Genomic DNA, 25,202 nt, shown 5'->3' on the forward strand with positions numbered 1-25,202 from the left:
GTAAAGTTTTCAGTTAAGATTACAATTGAAAGAATCACATACAGAATATTTCATAAATGACTCTTGAAATTGAAATCAAGGTAAAATAAAACCTGCCAAATTTATAACATGCACATCTTAGAATCATTGCATATACACAGTACATTTGGTCTATTGATTGGAGTGTCTGGGTAGTACCATTACCCATAAATATTTAATATTGATCAATAAACAATGAAAATAATGTCAAGGTCACATGCGATCTAATCGTCTCTGCGAAACAAATGTAAGTACATTTGTAATACAGTTTGGCATTGATCAATTGATATGCAGATTAGGTAACCGTGACATACATGTACAATCTTTCCTGGCATATAATATGTAGTGTATCTATTGCTTATAAAAACTATGCAACGATCAAATCGATGAGGACCCAGCATTGATGAATGAACAGTAAAATGATATATATTTTCCTTACGTAGAAAATGTAAAATTTAACCTGGATTCAACACTAGTTATACCTTTCAATTGTATTAAATTCTAGTAAAATGTGTTACAATCTGAGAACACAGAAAACAAGATACATGTAACAGGTGAAAAAGGTTTGTACAGCAATAAACATTGTATTCTTATCTGAATCACCATACATTTTCTATAAGAACATACAACTATGTCAACTAAGAAACCAAAATGGCTTGTAAACAATCATAAACAAAACACTCATGCAAAAATGAAAGACAAGAATACCAAAACGACCATAGTACAACAACACAAATTTAAAATTCATAAATTTATTAATATATCGGATTGTGAAATCAAATGATCTGTCTTTTTAGGTCTTCTTGTGTTTTGGCAGGTGTCTGACTCCGACTCCTATTAAAATAAGTTTACAATTTATTCCAGCATACTGGTCACTTTTTTCTCGGTGTAGCATGTCTTGCCTTTTTGAACATTATCAAGCAATTATGTCGTATGGTATTCCACAGCTGAACATTTATAGAATTTTCATATTCTACCATTATTATATTAGAAAGCATTGTGGATTATTTCTCATAGATTATGCAGTTACAAATGGCGAAGGAAAGGTATACAAGGTTGGATAATTAAAGGTATAAAACACAATTTCAAAGAAAATCGATATATAAAACCATCAAGAAGTTCTTTAAAGTTCTTGAATCCACATCACATGTAATGTTGGCCTATATATATACCTTATAGTATATCAGAAATGGACGGAACTATGAACTCAAAATTCAAAATTCCTAAAACACTACATAAAAGTGAGTTCGGGTCAGAAAACAAAACTGGCATATTGATTGAACAGCTTGAACTATTACATTCACCAGATGCATTTGACGTAGGGCTGATATCATATGACGGGTCTTACCTAGAATACTTAATAAAAGTTACTAAACCATGAAATAAGGTGCAGGCAACATAACCTGTGTTTGAAAGAAACCAATACCTCACCTCACAAGGATTCAAAACCCATTTCACCTTTCGAATAATCTCATATTTTCACAGTAAATTCATTTTGGTGATGTAAATTCTTTTAAATTGAAGTAATTGACGTGAAAAATATCTCCATTTTAAATGAAATTTGTGCAAATACTCATGCGAAATTGAAATAATAGTTTACTTTATTTGTAAGTTCTTGTATTTGACCGCAGAACTGTCGAACAATTTTTCTAAAGTAAACCTCACGGTGTCTGACATGTGATCCACATATATATCGTTATCTACATTTATTCACGTACCTTTCCACAGCCTAGTTAAAAATATGAAAGGAGTAAGCATACTAGTCATATGTGCATTTGGTACGTATTTTGAAAATAAAATAGTATATGTTTCAAATGCTAACTGTAAACTGACACGATGATTGGATGTACTCATAACTTCTCATGACTCTAACAGTGTATAAATTCCTCTGAAGACAAATGTGTGTCTTTAGACACATTGAAATAGATTACGAGTCTCTAAAACCATCTCTGTTGTTAAACGCGGGGTTTATTCGAGACATCACAGGACATCGATGATCATTTTCTACGTTGTTTTTACGAAACTGGATAATTACCTATACCAATATATTCTTTTATGACCAAATAAATGAATATTTGTATAATCGTACAGTTAGTACGATATCGCATTTCGTTGGCTGTCATCAACACTTTATATGGGATAATATAGAGTAAAGATTCAATTTGAATTTAGACGTTTCGTCAATTCTTCGGAGGACAATAATATGAGTTGGTTGAAAGTATAGGAATCTTTGTGTCCAGGGACAATTAGTTGTTTTTGTGGAAGCCATATTTCTATTCTGTTACGTGGATTGTGTATAAAGCAAGCGATCTATCACTGAAACAGTGCTGGCACGAACGACAATACAGGAATTTAATGAAGAGCAATATCTGTTCACCTTTCAAAAGCACATAGCTTCACCACGGTGCCTTGGAGGTTTAGTGTTGCTTAATCCTTAGCTAACTTTAAACTGCTTTCTCATAATTGTTTTTTTCGTCGATTTTGATTTTGGTTTTGGCAATGAGGTTGCTGATGTCTTAGATTCAGGATATGTAGTTGCATTCTAAGACAACATCCCTAGTACACATGTTATCGGTTTTAAGAGATCGCAAACAGGTAATACTATTGCTGCATCAGCTTAGCACCCTTTAATATGAAAACAAATGTTGTAAATTCTATTTTGTATAGGACTGGTCGTCGTTAGTTCACAGGACTGGCACAAAAACTGGAGCAATCTATTAAGTAGTATTGCAAGTATGTTAAAATTTATTTCAACTTGCGTACCGAAGAAGTTACGTTTGGTTATGTATCACTGTTACAATATATAAAAGATGAATACAAACGACAACAGCAATGTTAATGATAAACACATATCTAAATGATAATATTCATTTTCAAAGTGACGATGAGAATGATAAGGATGATGAGAGTGGTATTGTTGTTAATGTGAAGCAGGTAACGTGCTTGTTACCAAATAAAAACCTAAAGTATATTGTGGTGACCACGTGGTCAATATGTAACCATGGTAACGGGTTTTTTGGTTGATTAATTAATTCCAGGACACGGTTCTATGAAAAAGCAACAAAAACACACAAAAGTCAGTATCAACACCTTCATCATTAAACAATATTTCCATTATAATGAATTACGATATGATCATTCTAATGTCAGCATCATAGTCATCATCAGCAGCAGCACTATTATTTACACAAGAAGTGTCGATTATAATACAAATTATAATATCATGTATAATACATTTGTGAAAGAAACTGTTATACTCATACCAATATTTATTCTGATAATTGTTTTAGATCAAACTAGTAATAATGGACAAAACGGTAAGTCGGTCATTAAAATATGTATCGTACTGTTGGTGAATATCTGTTTTCCATCCAACAGCACCTGAAATCATTTTAGTCAGGCTATTGTTGTTCAGTCTTAAGTTTTTTTTTATACTATTTTAAAAGGAGGTTTTGATTAAATCGTAATTATTGTTTGTTCTTGCTTTATACAAAACTTTGAATTTTTCGAAAAACTAAGGATTTTCTTACCCCAGGAGTAGATTACCTTAGCCGTATTTGGCACAATTTTTTGGAATTTTTGGTCCTCAATGCTCTTCAACTTTGTATTTGTTTGGCTTTTTTAACTATTTTGATCTGAGCGTCACTGATGAGTCTTATGTAGACGAAACGCGCGTCTGGCGTATAAAATTATAATCCTGGTATTTTTGATAACTATTTACACCACTGGGTCGATGCCACTGCTGGTGGACGTTTGGTACCCGAGGGTATCACCAGCCCAGTAGTCAGCACTTCGGTGTTGACATAAATATCAATTTTGTGGTCATTTTTATAAATTTTCTGTATACAAAACTTTGAATTTTTCGAAAAACTAAGGATTTTCTTACCCCAGGAGTAGATTACCTTAGCCGTATTTGGCACAACTTTTTGGAATTTTTGGTCCTCAATGCTCTTCAACTTTGTATTTGTTTGGCTTTTTTAACTATTTTGATCTGAGCGTCACTGATGAGTCTTATGTAGACGAAACGCGCGTCTTGCGTATAAAATTATAATCCTGGTATTTTTGATAACTATTTACACCACTGGGTCGATGCCACTGCTGGTGGACGTTTCGTCCCCGAGGGTATCACCAGCCCAGTAGTCAGCACTTCGGTGTTGACATGAATATCAATTTTGTGGTCATTTTTATAAATTTTCTGTATACAAAACTTTGAATTTTTCGAAAAACTAAGGATTTTCTTACCCCAGGAGTAGATTACCTTAGCCGTATTTGGCACAACTTTTTGGAATTTTTGGTCCTCAATGCTCTTCAACTTTGTATTTGTTTGGCTTTTTTAACTATTTTGATCTGAGCGTCACTGATGAGTCTTATGTAGACGAAACGCGCGTCTGGCGTATAAAATTATAATCCTGGTATTTTTGATAACTATTAAATATTTGTTTATGTTAATTTCCGATAGACTATTTTAAAGGACTACTGTTTGCAATGTATGTAAACAGAACTGCGATGACAAAATAAACCGGCTCGATTAATTATTTATTTTCAATTCGCGTTCATCTTTTAGTTAACAAGTTTAAGTTTTCAAAAAAACTATGAACTGTTCCGCTCTATCCTTATTTAAGGTAATATGTGTGCCTGTGGTTTTTTATTTAGTATAATTAAAATGTGATTAGATCTTGATTGATATCAAATGAATTTTCTTTAACAGTGTGTTGTAAAAAAAATCATGACTTTACATGTTGAAAATGAAAACATTAACAAATAGACACGACTTTGGATATGTCCTTCGTTGGATGTATACCTAGATTGACAGACAGAATAAAACGAACACCATTGAACGGTTGACAATTAATCGGAACTGAAATACACGTAGTTAATACGGTATTGCAGCATTTCATGTCTCATCCTGAGATGAGAGGAGTCTGTCCTTTTGTTCTAATTTCAGTCGGTCAATATTTTGTTGCTATATTGCTGTCTCGACCAATCAAAATATATATGCGATAAATTATAATTTCAAGATGGCGTGTATGTCGACTGAATCTAATAGCTCCGCGTCATGATGTTAAGCAAAAACAAGATAACTATGTACTCGTAGACAATAACATTAAAATTATCATATTTAAAAATTTGTATTTTTGTAACAGGAGGAACATGTGATCATAAAGACAGGAAAAATCGTAAGTTCAAAAAATATGTTCTAGATATTGTCTAAAAAATACATCATAGTTTAACAAAATTTGTAAGGGTTCTGTGGAACCCAGTGTCTCGCCTACTTTTGCTGTAAATCGCAGGCTCAACAAAAATGAGGAAAAAAATCAATACAAATATTCCTCTTGATATAATCTTTTGATTGTAAGAAGCTACCATGTACTGTCCAAATTTGGTAAAAATCCAGCATAGTTTATGAATCCAATAAAAAGTAAAATCACAAAAATACTGAACTCAGAGGAAAATCAATTTGGAAAGTCCATAATCACATGGCAAAATCAAAAAACAAAACGCATCAAAAACGAATGGACAAGAACTGTCATATTCCTGACTTGGTACAGGCATTTTCAAATGTATAAAATGGTGGATTAAACCTGGTTCTATAGCGCTAACCCTCTCACTTTAATAACAGTCTCATCAAATTCCGTTACATTTAAATGCTTTAAAAACTTTAACTGCAGACTTTACAGGTACATGTATGTAATGTTAACTGGAAGAAAATCTAAGTCCATTTAAAAGTAAAATACGGACAAAGTGGATTTTTTTTTTCAAATTTACTTCTGGATACTATCTTATGATTATAAATAAGCTTCTGTTCAAGTTTGGTACAACCCAGGATAGTTCAAGAAAGTTATTTAAATTTAAAAAAACTTTTACCACAGAGTGAATGTAATGTTTCACTGCAGAAAAACTAAGTCCATTCCAAAGTAAAATACGGAAAAAATGGATTTATTTTTTTGTAAAATTTGCTTTTGGATACTATCTTATGATCATAAACAAGCTTCAGTCATAGTTTGGTACAAAACAAGGATAGTTTAAGAAAGTTATTAAAATTCTAAAAACTGTATCCACAGAGTGAATGTAATGTTTCCCTGCAGAAAAAACTAAGTCCATTTAAAAGATAAATATGGAAAAAATGGAATTTTATTTTTACAAAATTTACTTCTGGATACTATATTATGATCATAAACAAGCTTCTGTCCAAGTTTGGTAGAAATCCAGTATAGTTTAAGAAAGTTATTAAAATTTCAAAAACTTTAACCACAGAGTGAATATTTGTGGACGCCGCCGACGATGACGACACCGACGACGAAGGAAAGTAGGATCGCTTAATCTCGCTTTTTCGACTCAAGTCGAAGGCTCGACAAAAAAGAGAAATGTTTTCCTAAAAAAAAGAGAGTCTAAGATTACTAGTAATAACAATTTTGAAACATCTTTTTACAGAATTACTAGAACTCGACCATGATATCGCGGGTCCGTGACTGATGCTATGCGTAAGCCTTATTTAAGTATGGGTGTTGTAATCTGAGTAAGTCATGCCGATTATAAGATGTACAGGAACTGGAATGAAGTATTTTTTTTAATCAACAGCATTGTCCTATATAAGTTGTAAAATAAAGTTGAATTATTTGATTCTCTGTTAACGTAATGCCCAGTTACAAAATGAAAACTACCTATACTGCTTATTTTAGGTCAGATTTTTAGTATTCTTATTGTCATCTTAGAAAGTCTTACTGATTAAAATACTACAATAGAAAACAATGTGATAATGATTGAATAAATTAGTGCCAACCATGTGCTTATGAACCATGTATATAGCAAAATCATAGATACACAGTGTGGTGGGGTGCCTGTCAGATGCGAAACATACAGATAAGTTGAAAGGAAACATGTGAATATACTATTGAAATCGGTATCGGATCCGACATGGAACTTGTTTATTATTGGCAATTATTGAAAACAAAAAGGTCTGGAGTAGTGTCATTTTTTTCAACACCATTGTCCTATATAACCTATTTATAAAGTTGAATTCTTTGATTTGTCGTTTTTACCCCATGACGGCTGAAAAATGGAGTTCGTTATTTAAGTATTCTAGATATACCTACGACAATCTTGACCATTAATCATTTAATCGCAATTCATTGTTTTTCAATCACCCGTAATGTTTAAATAGTGGAAACAAAAATGAAGTGACCGGTGATTATAAAAAAAAATTGCGACTTAGTGCTAAAGCCTCTGTCACAACAGTCGTGGAAGATCTATAAAGTAGTTGTCGTGACAATGTCGTGCAAAATGTAAAACATGTCCGAAATAATTCCACAATGGGAACAGGATAGAACAAAAATGCAATTGTACTGTCGGGGAATTTCTACAAGTCGGTCGTCCAACAGACGTACGGCAATAGAAAGTTGTTTTGAGTAATTGTTCAGGTTTGCATGCCATGGGATGGGCTTGTTACTGTCGTTTGACTATCGTGCGGCTGTCGTGTGATTCGGTTGTGTAATCTTGCGTTTTCAACAGTTAAATCAAATGGTCTCTTTTTGTGACATGTATTGCAGGCACCACAGTTTATATCAATCCATATTATTGATCATTAATAATTAAAGACATTAGACTGCTTCTTAAGATTCTCAAAATATTTAATTAATTGCAAACATGTAATATTTCATATACAATCAAATACGTTCATAAATTTAAAGTTGACAAGTAAAGTAAACAGTTAATAGTTAGTGGTCGGATTATTGCATCCTGCCATGGAAGTCTTCCTTGGTCACTGTTTTAAATGTTTTTATAAACACACGAATCTGTTTCCTTTCTTTTGTTACTTGAGGCCCGACCATATGGTTTACTTAATGCATGGCTTTTTTGACGCCATCTGACTCTATGCAGCCACATGCAGTCCGGTCTTGCTGAATGAGCGATTTACCGGACTGCAACAAGATTTGAATGCAAAACAGTGTCCTGTTAGCGTTGATTTGATCCCGTGAACAGTATAATAACCAGAAATACGCCTGACGTTGTTGGGTTTGGCCATGGATCGAACGGCGCCCGAAATTTGAGCAGTTGAGTACGCTGATACAAGGGCTGGAGCGGGAAACAGTAATATCATTGGATTCATGCGGATGGAGCCTGGCATATATCGAGAACGTTAACTGATCCTCACCCCTCACATCACCAAATGTCGACTGCTAAGCTTCCGCACCCTCTTTAGTCTTGATTGGAGCTTTCCATGACCATAAGCTATATTGCTGCAGGGGACACAGAAACATAACAGTCACTTAGGAGATGACCTTGAAGAAAATGACTTAGCTTCCCCTACCCTGACCCTTTTCCTGGCAATGACCACAACATTCCATACTTTTTCGTTGGGGACGTACAGTGTTTGTATTGGAGAGAAATAAAGGCTTTGAAATCATAACGCCTGATTGCAACCATACTTGTATTGCAACTCTGAATACTAGTAGATAACGATGCAACAACGGTTACGTCGTGTTTATGGAGAGCGGTAGCGGAAACATCACTTGTGTTATCTTTAAAGGTGATCACGCTGTACGGGGGGAGGTGCTCGACCATGCGGAGTGTGTATTAAATTACAGTATCTCAAGGCCCGCCAAATCGTAAAAAACATATTTGGAATCCTGGCTCACAGTTAGAGTGTGCCACTCATCACAATTCAATTATTTCCAGGATGTGCACAGACGGTCACATGTGGCTGCATAGAGTCAGATGACCTTATGCGTGTTCACTATCCCGGCCTCCTCTCGCCTGACCCTGATTGGGATGCTGAGCATGTAAATATCATTTCAGGTGCCATCGTTCAAGTGGAATAACGCTCTTCTTTTAACGACTGACGTATGTTTTTCCAAACATTTATTCCCGTCGAATTGAAATCTTCTAAATAAAAAAGTAAATATGTTGCACAACGAGCGAACCGCTGTCGTACGACAGACAATCAATGTAAACCGAGCATCGTATGACATTTGGTATCAACAAGACAATTTGCGACTGTATCACAAGAGTCTTGCGACAGTCGTGCCACAGAAGTGGGATTGTTGAATTTAGATGTATCATGTTCGTACCCACGACAATGTGTTTAGCGCAAGACAGTCGCAGTACTGTGGTAAGACACTCTCATGACAGCTACGAGACAGTTACACGACAAAAAAAGCATAGAGCAAAAAATATGCATGTCTGATTACAACTCCCCCCACACCACCACCACCACCACGACTGCGTCATGATGCTCAACTTTCTTGCGACTGTCATACGGCGATCACAGATTTCATCAAATGTTATGTCGTGACGCTGCATAGATGAGTCACAGGTTTGTTGTGACCAGGACTTATTCAATATATGGCAGTTGAAGTGAAAATTGTGTCTTCTGTACTATTATTTGTCTGTTTGTCTTTTTTATATTTAGCCATGACGTTGTCAGTTTATTATCAATATACTCTCCCTGTGGTAGCATTCGTCCCTCTTCTAAAAAAGGAGGGAAATTGTATAAAATGCTAAAAGTAGATATAAAAATGTTTGGTCATACAATGCAAGCTCGAAATATCAGCATAATGCAAAAAGATTCGATGTACTAAATTTAAAAAATGTGTTGCTGAGAATATTCTGACAAGAACTAATCACATACTTGTAGTTTACCAAACAGAATTCACAGATATAAATATTTCTTAATAATTTAGAAAATTCAGTATTTAATCCTAAATCAGCTTTTTCTGCAAATTTTTGAAATTTGGTTTTTCAGATCTTAAAATTAAAATTTCATTAGAGCAAGTTTGTATTTTAAGTTTTGTTTATTTAAACAGATGCGATCGACCTGCTAAATGAATGGATTACACATAAGCATTATGACGGTGAGTATTGTGAGATTAAATTGCGTGGATTTCGTTTGTCCCGGACTTTTTGAATATGTTGAGGATTATAGTAATCTGGTAACAGATGTCAAGTTTAAAAAAAAACTATTACCTCAATGCAAACTAAACTGATGTTCAACTTCGAATCGTTTCACAAGTATATTGCAGTATTTAGAGAAACATTAAATAAATATGTGTACCGTGTCATAGTTAGGTTAAGGCAAAGTACCATTTTCTTCAGTCATACAAAAGCAAGAATATACTTCATGGCGAATGCGTAGTATTACCAAAGTTTCGAGATCTTGTATATATATAAATTTGTGCATGTATAATATGAACACAGATTGAATTTCTATTACTGCAAAATGCCTTGTGTGTATATGTAAAAGTCATGTTTTGGTTAGTTTGTTTGATAGACGAAACGTCATTATGGGGTTATGTATACTACTTTCTTTTAGGATAGACTAGTCCTATAGATTTACATGTCTTTATGATTATTCTAGTTCGAAAGGAGAGAATCATACTTAACTTATACTGACTTTTCCGTTTAGCTAACAAGCAAGCTAATCAACGATATTACTTTTAAATACACACTCATTATATACATAATTAATCATCTTGATTAAAGAAGTGGAAAGAGAATGTTCGTTAATGTACAAGCGTACCATTGTTTCTATTTCAGCTGTTGACAAACTCTACCATGATATATATCATAAAGATTTATCTGCAGCAAGGAGGAAAAGTAGCTATAACATTATGTTTCTGGGGAAAAAAATCTTTAAAATGACTGTACAGCAGTTATCTTTTCAATGAATCGGATGGTGAAAATAAACAATGTTTAATTTCAATTTCTTCTGTGTGAAAATATCCTAAATATTTCGCTTGCAGAGAGTTAAAAAAAATGTATAAAGAAATAAACAGTATACATTTTTTATTAAATATGAATCGCGTTGGGTAGTTCGAAAGAACAAGCAGTATACATCAATTTTCATTGCATACTGTAACCGGTCGGGAACACTACCTTATATGGAAATACATGAATTAGCATGATTATGTACTCGAACATGCAATTGTTTATTTACGTGTGACCTAATTTATTTTTACTTGGGCTTTTGACCATTCCACTAAATGAGTAACAATGTATGATGGACTATTTCGTGTAAACAATCAACAGAACAAGCGTGGTTATTACTGAAATACAACACATTACCAAGGGTATCACCAGCCCAGTAGTCAACACTTCGGTGTTGACACAACTATCAAGAATGTTGTCATTTTTATAAATTTCCTGTTTACAAAACTTTGCATTTTTCGATAAATTAAGGATTTTTTAATCCCAGGCCGTATTTGTCACAACTTTTTGGAATTTTGGATCCTCAATGCTCTTCAACTTTGTACTTGTTCGGCTTTAAAAATATTTTGATATGAGCGTCACTGAAGAGTTTTAAGAAGACGCAACGCGCGGCTGGCGTACTATTAAATTATAATCATGGTACTTTTTATAACTATTAACAATATCGCTTACTTTTTCATTTTTTGTATCCACATTTATAGATCGTGATATAAAGTATTCGTTCCATGCTTAGATTAACGACAAGTTGTTTCTATTCGAAGAAACAAGTGTTTGAATTACCCGATTTCCAGCCATTATTATTTTTGCTGATGACACGGCGATTTCAGGTAATTTTCCACCAGACAGCTGCAAAATAACACCGAAGAATACATATACCCATCAGACAAACTTACTAGTGTAAATTTTAAAAGCCGTCGATGATAGCTGGTGATAATATTCATGGGGATCAGCAACTTTTGTATAGCTGGTTACTATAGATAGCTAAAGAAAATTAGGATATTATAAATTTTGTGTCCGTAAAAAGGCGAAGATTTAGAGTTTGTTAAAGATCTGATGAGATTACTAAACTTTCTAAGATTTCACAAAATTTATTTTATGATATTATACCTTCTTTTATGATTAGAAAGTAATTTAACTCGAGGAAAAAAAAAGTTTATTGCTTTGTCTTTAACAACAAGGAATATTTATCAATGGGGGTCAATTGTAGCCGATTATACGGTGTGGGTATTTGTCATTGTTGAAGGCATCACAGATGCCTATCACTGCTTACATTCACTTCATTTGAGCTTAAATGGGCAATACTACCACATTTCCTTGTTTTTGTATACAAACAACTACCCTAAAATTCGATTTTCCATTTTGAAGTAAATTTACTAGCGTCTGTTATCAATTTTATGTGCATCAAGGTTGTTGCATTGCTATATTTCGTTAAAATTGCAGCCTCAGAAATAAACTTTTATATTTCTTTCATATATTGGATACATTTGTTCTTCTTTTGTTGATTTAATAAAGCCGTTTTGTTTGGTAGGGGGGGGGGGGGGGGGGGGGGGGGTCATTATTTTACACATTATTGTTTGTTCCGTATAGCTTACTTTTTAGCATTGAACCTAAAATGGCTTACTTTACACGTTTGTGTCTTGGATGGAATGATGTATCATGTGGCACTCATACCTCATCTTCTTATTTCAATATACAAGGCATGTTTTAGAAGAAAAAACAATACTAGGTATTATTAAACCAACTATGATCCAGAGGATTTAAATAAATAGATATATTGCGAATACGTCAATAGGACAGCAGCCAATTATAAGAATACCTGTGAGGTATATTTTGCTCTTACTTTTAGTTCAGGTGCTGATGAAAAAAGTTTACACATCTAGTACAGAAAGAAGTGTTACAGTACAAGTTTTCATGTTTTTGGAGGCAGTGACATTATACATTATACATTACACATCTTCCTATATCTACAGTGATCAATTCATCTTACATCCTACTGTTTCACGCCGTGAAATAACTGCACAAGGACAATGAATAACAATGGAAATCACCCTATTCAATTACTTTTATATGGAGAAAAAGAAAGTCGAATCGTGAAGTTCGTGGACATTTTGTTTTTAATCTGGGCATGGAAATTGAAGATTATGTTACATTCTAGAGTAAAAGCTTCCTGTAACCAAATATTGTCAGAATTGTAGACAGCTAAACCAAACAGCATGTTGACAAACCATATAATGTTCGCGATTTACATTGAATAAGGTATACGGAATATTTTAGACAAAAACCAAAATCGGGATGAAAATCTAAAATGGAGGGAAACGCATTAAATATAAGAGGAGAAAAACGACACAATATTAAAATGTAACACACACGGAAACGGACTAAGCATTTAACAAAATCCTATGAGAATAACAAATATAACATCAACACTTAATGAATGCATCTGGGATAGATAAGTACCGTGACACGTCTTACAGTAATGTGAATTCACACTCAAAAATAGGAAAAAAACAAACGACACAACGGAAACACAACGTTAAAGTGTTAAATTTAATGACAAAATGACAAAAAACTAAAATATAAGTTCGCACTTTGCGCGACAAATTTTAACTCTATACATATGTTTGCAAGTAATTTCTGAATATATTGTTTTCCTGGTAATGTTATATTCTTATACAAACCACAGTCATTATTTATGTCCTATTGGCCATTACATATGGTAACCAGTTCACCAAGCAAAGTAATGACTGATGATTATTATACATTTTGCAGGACTTCGGAAAAGTACGAAGAGCCGACAACCTTGCAAGTCATGCAAGTTGTGTATTTAAAATGAACGGTTTTTTTTCCATATAGTTTAGTGCCTTTCTCATCTTCTTACGAAGTTAAGATGGTACACAAGCACATTAACACACATACAAACTCATATATATATCTGTATTTAAAGGACAGTGGCACCACTATACCAGTAATTTTGACGAGGCTTTTCTGCATAGCAACAGAGATCCAGATTGTAAGTAGTTTGACTTATCTTTATTATGTTTAGTCGAAGATCAAACCAATTTGAAATCGTGAAAGAGAGGTTTACTACTGGACACCATCTAATCATCCAATGGAACTTTATTTTCTGTAAGATAATGTAATGTTGTGAATTTATCAAAATGTAGACAGGTTAAATCTCTACGAGTAAAGACACTCATAAGTTTACGATCAAAGTTACGATAAAATTATACTTATGATTTTTGATGAAACAGTCAAAATCTTACGATTTACGATTTGACGCACGACCAACACACCATCTTAGATTGTCTTTTTTTTTGTAATATATATTTTATTATTTTCATAAGATTGTCTTACGATATCTTGTGAAACGATAATCTGCACTTATCGCACATAACTTTCATTGTGTTTAATATAGGTATAATGCATCTATCAATATTCGTTTCGCTACACCCAAATCATTCGAGCGCGAATAAAAATAATACATTACAAACTGCTTTTTTTTAATATTGAAATGTAACCATTTACAAGTTATCTTTTTTTCATTTTTATAGATCGTCATGTTGAGGGTTATATCATGATCAATATGAACCAAGCATGCAGAGTAGAATTAAGGAAATGGATTGAAAGTAAGATTTGGCTTAAATTGTTTCTCGACTTTCTTTACCCTGGGTATACATACAACAAAATTAAGTTACAGATTTGATAGCTAGAAGCAACTTATTTTTTATCTTAGCAAATGGTGTATGATATCGTGATAACCAAATATACTTTATAACAACAATTTTTTAAATATATCTTTTACTTAACATTGTACTTGTTTGGCTTTATAACTTTTTTGATCTGAGCGTCATTGATGAGTCTTGTGTATTAAAATATAATCCTGGTACCTTTTATAACTAATTATACCTTAAAATGTTCAATACATTTGATTGAACTAATATAACACTATTTTTTACTTATATTACTCAATTTTTCAAATTAAACATTTGATAATGTCGTATTAGCAGTTAATTTCACGAATAAAACGGTAGCCAGCATTTTTTATAATAAAAATAAATCACCTTCAAATAAATGATAAACATCTGAGAGGTATATATGGGTGTTACCTCAGACCTATATTATTGGGTGCATACAAGAATATGTTAATTAACCAGAAAAATAATTTTGGAAACTGAAATTAATTTAAGTTAACTGCGTTACAAGTGTAATGTGTATTTTAACAAGGAATTGTATAACTAAGTAAAATATACAATCCTTGATTCTATAGTGTTTAAATTGACAGATATTCGTTTTGAGAGTTTAATTTAAATGTAAATTTAGGTATCGAACCTTTCATTTGTCACTCGTTTTTGAGAGGATAACATATCGTCAGTAAAAAGTTAAAAGTTAGGAAATAAGTTATTTTAAGTTAACAATGTGATCAGTAGATTCTTGAAAAATAATCCACTGTAAGTACAATAAACTGACGTCAGAGAAATGGGTTAAATTCATTTAAATGTATGTATACTATTTATTGTCGAGTTCTTTTGCCGTGTAGCAAAAATATCTCCAATCGAATACGTCTTTTAAAAAGCTATTAACAGTAATAGTGTCGTGGAGTATAACCTGAATAAAATGGATTACTTTATTTTTCTTCAGATCTTGCACATCACCATAATCCTCATGCAGCAACAACTGCAAAACCGACGCATGCTCATGTACGAACTACCACTAAGCCGACCCGTGCTCATGAACGAACTACTGCTAAACCAACGCATGCTCGTGAACAAACTTCTTCAACACGAGCAACGACAATATCTGTCAGTAAGTATATTGATTTCATTTATTATCTAATATCTGAATCAGAGTCTGTTAAGGTTAAACACAAAAATGTGTGTGTTTACTGTTACATACTGAACAAGTAGGGTAGGTAAGTAGGGATTTTTATTTATATATTAATATTTTATAACATTGCGTCTATATGATCAACATTGTGACTTAAACAATGCTTTGTCAAAGACGTTAGAAAAAATAATTTATATAAGGCAAGAAAAATAGGGTAGGTACATGTAGAGGTACAGTAAACACACATACTGTATTGTTTAGCCTAACATTAAACAAGTAATATACTATATACAGTGTTGCAGAATCCAACATAAATATTAGAAATGTTTCTTTTTCATGAAAGCTGAAGGTTCAGAAATGATGTAAACCAGGTATATACATGTTTACTTGATTGGAGAGTTGTTTCAGTGGCACTCATAAAAAATCTGCCTATATCTATTTAACCCTTTTTTCAGATTTTAATCTCCTTATTAAATTGGTTGTGTGTTGCGTTTCGGTGTTGTGTCCTTGTTCTCCTCTTATATTTAATGCGTTTCGCTCGGTTTTGGTTTGTTACCCCGATTTTGTTTTTTGTCCATGGATTTATGAGTTTTGAACAGCGGTATACAACTGTTGCCTTTATTGAGAACGTTTAATTTTGTCAGTTTAAATGAACTCTCCTCTTTTCAGTAACCATGGAGTGTTTGTCGTTTTTTTCATACATTATATCTTATCATGGACAATAAAACTAAGGTAAACTAATATTTTTTCAATAAATGATATTTATACTTATATTTTCTATCAAATAGGAATCCAATTCTGTGTGGAGCAAGTTTTTTCTAGAAGAGATGTGATTACCCATTTATTTTTATTGTTTAAGTGTATTACATGTATCATTGATGAGTGTTTAAGTAACGACTAGTGAAATATGTAATCCATAAGTGGCAGAAAACATTTTGAGGAGAAATCTATTAGTATTATTGATATACAGAAGAAAGGTCCTTAAATGTTTATTGCCACGGGAAAAGGAGGGTACATCGATATATAAATAGAGACAGAACTTTCACTTTGCAATAGCCCATCGACAGTCAACTTAACAAGTTATTATAAGGGGTTGTCAATGCACAGACATATTGGTTCTCTATCTCTACAGTGCGTATCATATGTATGTTCACATTCTGTCCTGACGTGGCTGCGTATTTGTACATCCCGTAAAGCTAAGCTTACACCCCACGTTTGCAAGAGTTTTACTTCCGGTTTGAATAAAACAAAGTGACCGTATTCCTATTTCCTTATTTCTCCTCATGATTTTAAATTTTGCCTTTATGGTGTCACATGATTGGATAATCCTTTCTAGGTATTATTGGTGAGTAAAATTCGACCACCGATTTACAAACTGTACTGTGCATATAAATCTTAAGTAATCCAGAATGTCATGGTATATCACAGTAAAACCACATTTGAGAGAAAATACAAGCAATTAAATATGCAAATAAAATACAGTGAATTTGAAGTAAGAAATTGTTGTTCTGTAGAAAATAATATGCATTTATTTACAGAAGGATTTATATACGCACATTTTTGTATCTTTGTAAATATAGGTAGATGGGGTATGAGTGTCAATGAGACAACTATCCATTCAAGTCATAATTTATTAAAACAAAATAAACAATTATAGGTCCAGGTAAGTCTTTAACTCAAATAGCGAGAGCACAAACCGAACCGCACGCAAAAAAGGGCCCGAAAAAATATAAGTGTAATACCATTTAACCGGGAAACCAAATGGTCTAATCTATATAAAAAAAACACGAAAAACAATAATGAACCACATCAACAAACGACAACTATTAAACATCATATTCCTGACTTATGACAGGTCCAAACTATTGCAGCGGCTTTAAACGTTGTAGTGATACCAGTGTACAGTGTACGTCAATATACAGACATCGCAATAACTGGAAATATAAAAAGCATAAAATGCGGTATTCACAAGTAACACTTGCTTGGTTTTATATAACTCCCGTATGGAAAGAGAATTTTCCATTGATTTGATATCCAATCGTTATAATTGTGTTCTCTTTTTGTGTCACCATGGCAGCAATCCATATTTATTTAATACAAAATATTTCAAATAAAGTATCAATTCATGACCAAACCTAGTCTTTGCGTCAAAATGTCTATATTGGTTTATATTGGACATTAAACAACAAAATTAACATATATTGGCATACCAAAAGATGTTTCTCCCTCAGAATTGTATCTATTATCTAAATATCAATAGATTTGAGGTATTGTTTGTCTAAAAAATAAGCAATTCTGTGAGTTGTCAAATGACATAACGTAGCACACACAGAAAGGAAACAAATCTAAATTGACACTCATTTTTTTAAACACCATCTTCCCTTCAATTCTAACACATAAGGCTTAATGTTTGTGGTATGCATGTGTATATCTATGGCACTAGAATGGTGAAACATAATCTTGTCTTCTGCATTTATTTAATACACCATATTGCCAAAAAAGGGGATAAAAAAATCACATAAGTCTCTTAAGTTTGATCCAATGCAACATGTTAATCAATTAGAGTGATAGGAGGTTAAAAAATGCACTTTTGCTTGTTTGTCCATAAATTGAATCGAAAAGATCGTGCGTCAAATCTATGTTTGCAAAAGACTACAAGAATTTCAGGGAAAATGATCGGTACAGATAGAAAAATACGGCCTGTCATACAGATAAATAGTCTATAAAACATACTAAAAACATTCTTAATGTTCAAATAAACCGATCGCGATTATATTATTCTTCAACTATCAATACAATCAATTATATTGAACAAAAACTTCTATATTTTAAAACAATCACCGTGGTCATAATGTGTTTTGCTACTTTATAGTTCTTCTTCTTTTAATACGTTTTGGATGTTCAAATATATCAATGATAGCTGGCTAAAAAAGCAAATCGCAACCCAAACATTTACCTGTGCATTTAGTTACTGCCCCTGACAATTATATATGGATCTTTCAAACAAGAATCTTTGACAAACGCACAAATATAATGCATTCCAATGATCAAATGAGCATAATCCATGGCATGCTAGATTATGGTGGCTCACCCCAATAGTGACCCCATGGAAGATTTTTTTTTATTTTTACATATTCTGTAGATTTTTGTATCCAAAATCCAAAAATGCAAAGAAAAAAGGATGTCACCAGGCTCGTTTTCCCCTCAAATTGAAGCAAAATGTGCGATTTTGACCCTATATTCGAACATGTTCACCATATCAACAACAACGGTTACATCAAATTCAAAGACTTTTAAAACCAAGGCCGTATGATTTTTATGTGAAAAAACATTAGAAATTGAAATGTTAACCTTTCCCTTGGTTTTTTTTACTTACCCATCCTTTTATTTTCAGATTTATGTCTAAATTATGCATTTTCTAATTTTAGTTTAAGGCAAAAAATATTGATATAATCGATTTTTCGAAAAAAAAAATTACGGTAGACCTTTTTTAAAAACAGATTTGTCAAAGCTATGAACTTTTTGATCATTTTAAGGTAAAAAAAAAATAGGGGTCACCAGGCTTTTAAAAAAGTTACGAACTTGCTGCCGAGATTTTTTTTCTTGCTTTGTCGTGCCAAAAGCATCTTGACGTTACTTATCTGTGACGTTGCAAATCTTGAGCTTCGCTGTAGAACTGCGCTTTCCCGCTGTGAATAGTTTTTCCTGCGTCAATGTAGCCGTAATTATGAAAAGCGATGTATAAGTAATTTTACGGAAGGTAGTGTTCTAGAATGTCATAAACGATGTTTTTAATACAACATTATTTAAAAAAAAAACTTTTAATCTTGGAATATATTTTTTTCAATCTTTCTTAATATACCAATTGTTATAATAGCTTTGAAGGCGACTTTGTTTTATCTTGTCAAGTGAAATGCATGAACGATTCTTAACCACCTATAAAATACTAAAATATTTATTCTCGTTTTTTTTATTAGGTAATTGGTATACACTGTTAAAATAACCCTTTCAAATCATTATATATAAACGACAAAACAACGATGAAAATGAAAATAAAAACAAAACGTGTACAAATTAATAAAAATAAATAAAATCTCCGAGCAGCTGTTCTATGATTATATGCACTACTAATCCTTGTTTTGGTAGGCGTGGAAATATTTTTGATAACAATTATTAACCGTATTCATTTTGCTAATTTTTAATGATGTTATTGCTCAAAATTTCAGAGAATACAAATAATTTTTTTTTAGTAAAAACGAGTAAAAATTCTCTAAAATGATTTTCTAATGTCTTCAAGTGAACCTGAATCAATAATAATTCATTTTCATTTACTATGATAAAGTACACACTGTAATTGACATACACGAAATATCTTTAAAATCTTTTAATTGATAAATTGTTCTCTCTTCAACGTTTACTGGCAAATATGTCATGCAATATTTGGCATTTCTATGCCATGGGCCACTTTTGCGCCATTTTTTTCTTACTACGTTCAGTGCCAAGGGGCCACTTTTGGGCCATTGTTTTTTTTACCCTGATGCAATAAAAAGTACTGTGACGTAACGTCGTTGTTCCTGCTCCTTTATGATACACAAGAGCGCCAATTTATTTAATTCTTTAGAAATAAAGAGAGGTGCGTGTAAATCATAATTTATTACTATATACGCATTTGATGAATAGTGTTTCCCTACAATAGTATATTTTTATAATAAATTCATTGATCTCTTACACATATCTTTTCGTTACAAAGTGAAGATTCAGGGATTTCTTTGCAAGTTGTTACAGTATAGACATGATTTGTTGACAGCTACCTTTGAAATTTATGGGTCACATCTATCTCGAATTCGTAGGTTACACTCACAAGCATATTGACGATGATATTTGAATATATGCCTCGTTTTTTACTAGCGGAAAGTCAAATACCAATTTTCAAGTTTTGGTTTAACCAGGCCAGATTACTTTTATTTAAACTGTGCCTTTAAACATATCTTTTTAAAACTTAAAAACGTATCTTATATCAGAATACACGCAATGGCGGGAACATGTAAAGCAGTACCTGGTTACCTTTCTGTGTGTTCTTTTAAGTAAAGATAATGTTAAACAATCTTCAGTTTTATACACGTCTTGTATACTCATAGTTTGACCCTTGACAAAGTTTTTGGGCAATTAAACCACATCTTTTAATTCTTAATTCTTATTTAATATCTTTTCTTTTATGTAGAGTTACAATTTGACATCGTTATATAAGAGTGGTACCAAGTTTCAGTTTCTGACAGTCGTGAATAAGATTGATACATTGTTATAAATGCACAAATCAACACTTTCCAAGCTGTTTCTGCTCTTTGCAAGGGTAGCTGTCTCTTTGATATATTCCCAATTCCCGATCCAAATTTAAGTACTATTTATGTAAAATGTGCCTTCTAACAAGAATAGAGATACCGTAAGTTGGTATTGTTATTTTGCTTACTCCGTATGTAATTTTGTCTAAAATTTATTTGATATATTTTTAAATATTATTAATTCGTATTTTTTAACAAATTTGATTCGTTTAGGGATAGTCACATGTTAAACTATATATTCGAAGGTAGAGAGAAAACGGCGGATAGCAAAAAGCATATTGACCGGCAAAACAAATATCGCACGGTTATTTTTAGAATATCTAAAAACCGATATACTTTGTGACGTCATGTAATAAATTTCAGGATATTGTTTAACGTTTTGAAACACATGATATCTGTGATCGATTATTTTACGAAAAAAATCATCAAATACATGATATGAAAAAAAAGGTAATGAAATAACAACTAATATTATTTTTATTGTTAAGGAGACAAGAAATATCTATAAGCTTCGAACAAACCTAAATGACGATTTATATACAAATATGGTCAGAAATTAATAATATAACAAATATAGCCTTTGTGTGAAGTCAATACAGGATATATCGACCCAAAGAAGTATGTCGACCTCGAACTTCGTCCTCAGTCAATATACTTCTTTCAGGTCAATATATCCTTGTATCGACCTAATACAAAGGCTATATTTGTATAATATCGTTACGACTATAGCTTTTGAAAAAGACAGATAGATTTTGACTGATAAACAATTTAATATCAGTCAGATATGCTCTGAATGCTTTGGTTTTTGAGTTATAAGCCAAAAACTGCATTTTACCCCAATGTTCTATTTTTAGCCGTGGCGGCCATCTTGATTGGTTGACCGGGTTATGCCACACATTTTTTAAGGAGGCAAATACGTACAAAATATTTTAATAATTTTCACCAACTTAACAAGTTATAACACTCTTTGTTAAGTTTAAATGCCTAGTTTGGTTAGAAATACAGGGTGCTCGTCTTTTGATTATCTGACAGTTGTCTTTACAACAACCCGTACAAGGAAGGCCAGAACGGTAGCACTTACAGTCACAAACACAGCTGGATATTTGCCTCCGCTTTTCAAATGATCCTGACAAGCGAATTCAACGGCGGTCAAAGAAGTCCATTTCGGCTTCCAACTGTCATTGATTCTTTCTCTCATCTCCCCAGTGTCAATGACTAGGTAAATTTACCTGTCAAATACATGAATTAAACTGAGCCCAAACAACTCCCTCTTGATTTTCTTCTCTATTGATGTGCTCTGGAAAATAATTTCTTTTAGGCGAAATTGATTCACAATGCCGCTACTTCCTTGCAAACGATTCATATCGTGCCTCTCTTCATACTTAAGACAAATAAAAAGGCCTTTACATCTGGAAAACCTTCCATTGTTAGCCAACGTGACCTCTTCCCTTTCCCACGACAATTCGACAAAGTGTCATATCCACTGAATGCAAGGACGAAATAAAGAGCAGCTACACAACGACCAAACGCATTTGATATGTCAAGCACAGGAAGCCATCAAAAGTCTCCTTACATAATCTATCAACAATGTGTTCTAACTAGTTTTGCGATTGCTGCAATTCTTGATACTATTATATCTGAAAATTACATTTTAAAACACTTCTCATAATCATGCCAAACATGGACAAACATTCGTGTATCTGCTTCTTCATGATTACAAGGGGTAGATAGGAAGTATCCTAATTGAAATTGCAAAGAATGTTTTCACTATAAGTAACATACACATTTTTATTAGTCTCTTAAGAAACTTGAAAAATTTCGTTTCGTTGTCATTTTCACAGAGACAACTACTTCAAACCATTGGTGCTCTACCGGAACCAACACCTTTCAATCTGGCACAAAAACCTTGCCTTTGTCTTGTCAAAGCCTTTTAATTATTCATTAAGTAAACATCAAATACAATATCTACTCTTGAATACTTTTTGAAGTATGGCTCTTCATCTTTTATATAAACTTTGGATTTCAAATATTTTGGCCACGAGCATCACTGAAGAGACATGTATTGCCGGAATTACAGGAAAATTGGTACCGTTAATTTTATTATCGATGCAAGATTATATGTAAGGCAGTATGACATTATTTGCATAATCATCAACTATGTTTGTCCAACTTTGTGACCTTGAATGAACCATTGCTGCCACACCGACGATAAATGCGTCTGAATTTGGACCAGCAAATCGCAGAATGTTTCACGTTAATCCATTTTAAAGCGATTTGATACCACTACTTCAAGAAACGCCCTGCGATAAAGACGGAGGAGTAGTTTGGTTTAAATGGATAAAGAAATATTCCAAGTAAAAGTGTCTACTGTGACAAGAAATGAAAAGTCTAGAAAAGTTTCCCAATCACTTTTAATGTTCCCTAGCTATGTTTTTGACAACGACGTTTCCAATTTCATTTTGCGGCCAAAATCGGAAGTTGTTATTTTTTATTTATGTTATAAAAAGCAGGTTTGCATTTGCTTTTTTTTAATATTTACATATCTTAACTGTTCAACAATTTCCAAAATGGAGTATATTTTTTTTTACAAATCTGACGACTCTTCTAGAAATGAATTTTAAAACTTGTTGATCACTTTACAAAGCCTTCAAAACTGTTTAAAGACATTTTTTGTGTTTTTGTAGAGTCTCCATTAGGTCGTTCATCTGTTATAGAATGACTCAAACCACAAGATCGTTCAAATTCATATTTTAGTATACTTACTCCATCCATCCATTTGTCTAAATGGGCGCTTCGGTTAATCATAGAGCACCAATATCGCCCTTCACAATTGCATAATTCTGTTTTTTGTTTGCTTGATCAATTGTGTTATAAGAAAGAAATTTGCTGGTCTAACGTACAGTGCACGTATCATTTTCAAATTCCATTGCCACCTTTGGGTGATGTTCGGGAAGGGAAGTCATATCTTGGAGATGGGTCGGTAACGATCGAGCATAGTTTACTTGATCAAGACTTAAATCAATACCCTATCATGCTTTCTATGTACTGTTTGTAAAGTACGAAATTTCACTCATGAAATGATCATAATACCAAAATCAGAAAAAGTTCTTATTTTATAATTGAAGGTCAGGAATAAAACTGCAGTCGAGATGACTGTATTTTTTACACCAGTCTTTAAAATCATTGAACATCACAGAGTCATGACATGATTATATATTCTGAGTTTAGCCGAAATTAACAGTTCAAGCAAAAACATGCAGTTATCTGATGCGCCTGTCCATTCCGAGGTACATTTGAACATACATAAAAATCTGCCGTTCTTGGAGTTGCAATATTGGCTTTAGTAAGACAACATGTCCATCCCCTATCACGCAATATATCACCCAGAGTTTTATAACAAGTCATTTCAATGTGCAATCCACCAAACATGACGATAAACTTGTCTTTTTCGTACAAATCAGGCCATGCCCAGTGCATTTGCTTATGCATTTCCACAAGTGACTGATTTCCAGTTACAATTGATGTTTCTGCGGGATTCACCACATTTTCGGCTTATCCATTGAATACCTGAGAATTGCATGGCCGTGCATAAAAATCGCTCTTGATGTCTATAAATAGTTTGCACATGCGCAAAAGTGTTAAACGCAAGTGTATCATTACCTTGAAAAATGTTCGTAAACCAATTCATAATATCATTAGAAATCCCAAAACACTAAATATATAGTAAGTAGTTCAAATGATTTTGAAAGAATTTTGTAACATTTTCGCGCAAGCGAAAATACTGGATATGTCAAATGTTCATTTTTAATAAATATATGATGTAAGGAAGATAGCCACCAAACCTGACGATTGTTTTTTAATAAAAAAAAAAAAAGGTAAACAAAAGTTTTCCAGAAAAATCATTATTTTTCAACTGAAGAAAACAGCCATTTTAGAAAATGGCCGTGACCATCTTGAAAAAAATAAATTCTTTTAATGGCCAGCAGTTGTTTCTTAAAGGTAAATGTATTGATGCTTTGTGGTAATTTTCATGCTTGTATCATCATTTGCACTATTCCCTCGATTTTGCTTGTTAATATCTTCAACTATTTGACGCCGTATTTTGACGTTTGCAGTACCCCCTGAGTATTGTGACGTTACAATGGACCTTTGACGTACTACACAGTCAACACGATGTGTGTGTAGAAGCCATAAATGCCCTTTTGGCAGCAAGATGGTTAACTTCTTAAACTACTGTAACTTGACGAATATAACCTTAACCTTGACACCATTTAATTTAATCTAAATCCGAATTTCCATTGAGTTAAATCATTTGAC

At 32.9% G+C, this 25,202-nt stretch overlaps 1 protein-coding gene across 1 annotated transcript in view; it reads left to right on the top strand.

Annotated features, from left to right (window-relative positions):
- The first annotated feature begins 1,707 nt into the window (after positions 1 to 1,707).
- Positions 1,708 to 25,202, top strand: part of LOC134689915 (uncharacterized) — a 32,262-nt gene continuing 8,767 nt past the window's right edge. The window contains exons 1-9 of the mRNA XM_063549881.1: positions 1,708 to 1,796; positions 2,686 to 2,751; positions 3,309 to 3,335; positions 5,163 to 5,195; positions 9,822 to 9,869; positions 10,552 to 10,611; positions 13,667 to 13,732; positions 14,274 to 14,348; positions 15,361 to 15,525. Of these exons, the coding sequence (XP_063405951.1) occupies positions 1,760 to 1,796; positions 2,686 to 2,751; positions 3,309 to 3,335; positions 5,163 to 5,195; positions 9,822 to 9,869; positions 10,552 to 10,611; positions 13,667 to 13,732; positions 14,274 to 14,348; positions 15,361 to 15,525 (577 nt within the window). The 5' untranslated portion in view covers positions 1,708 to 1,759. The remainder of the gene's footprint in view (positions 1,797 to 2,685; positions 2,752 to 3,308; positions 3,336 to 5,162; positions 5,196 to 9,821; positions 9,870 to 10,551; positions 10,612 to 13,666; positions 13,733 to 14,273; positions 14,349 to 15,360; positions 15,526 to 25,202) is intronic.

The sequence above is a fragment of the Mytilus trossulus genome, chromosome 11, assembly GCF_036588685.1.
Source record: "Mytilus trossulus isolate FHL-02 chromosome 11, PNRI_Mtr1.1.1.hap1, whole genome shotgun sequence".
NCBI classification, from domain to species: domain Eukaryota; kingdom Metazoa; phylum Mollusca; class Bivalvia; order Mytilida; family Mytilidae; genus Mytilus; species Mytilus trossulus.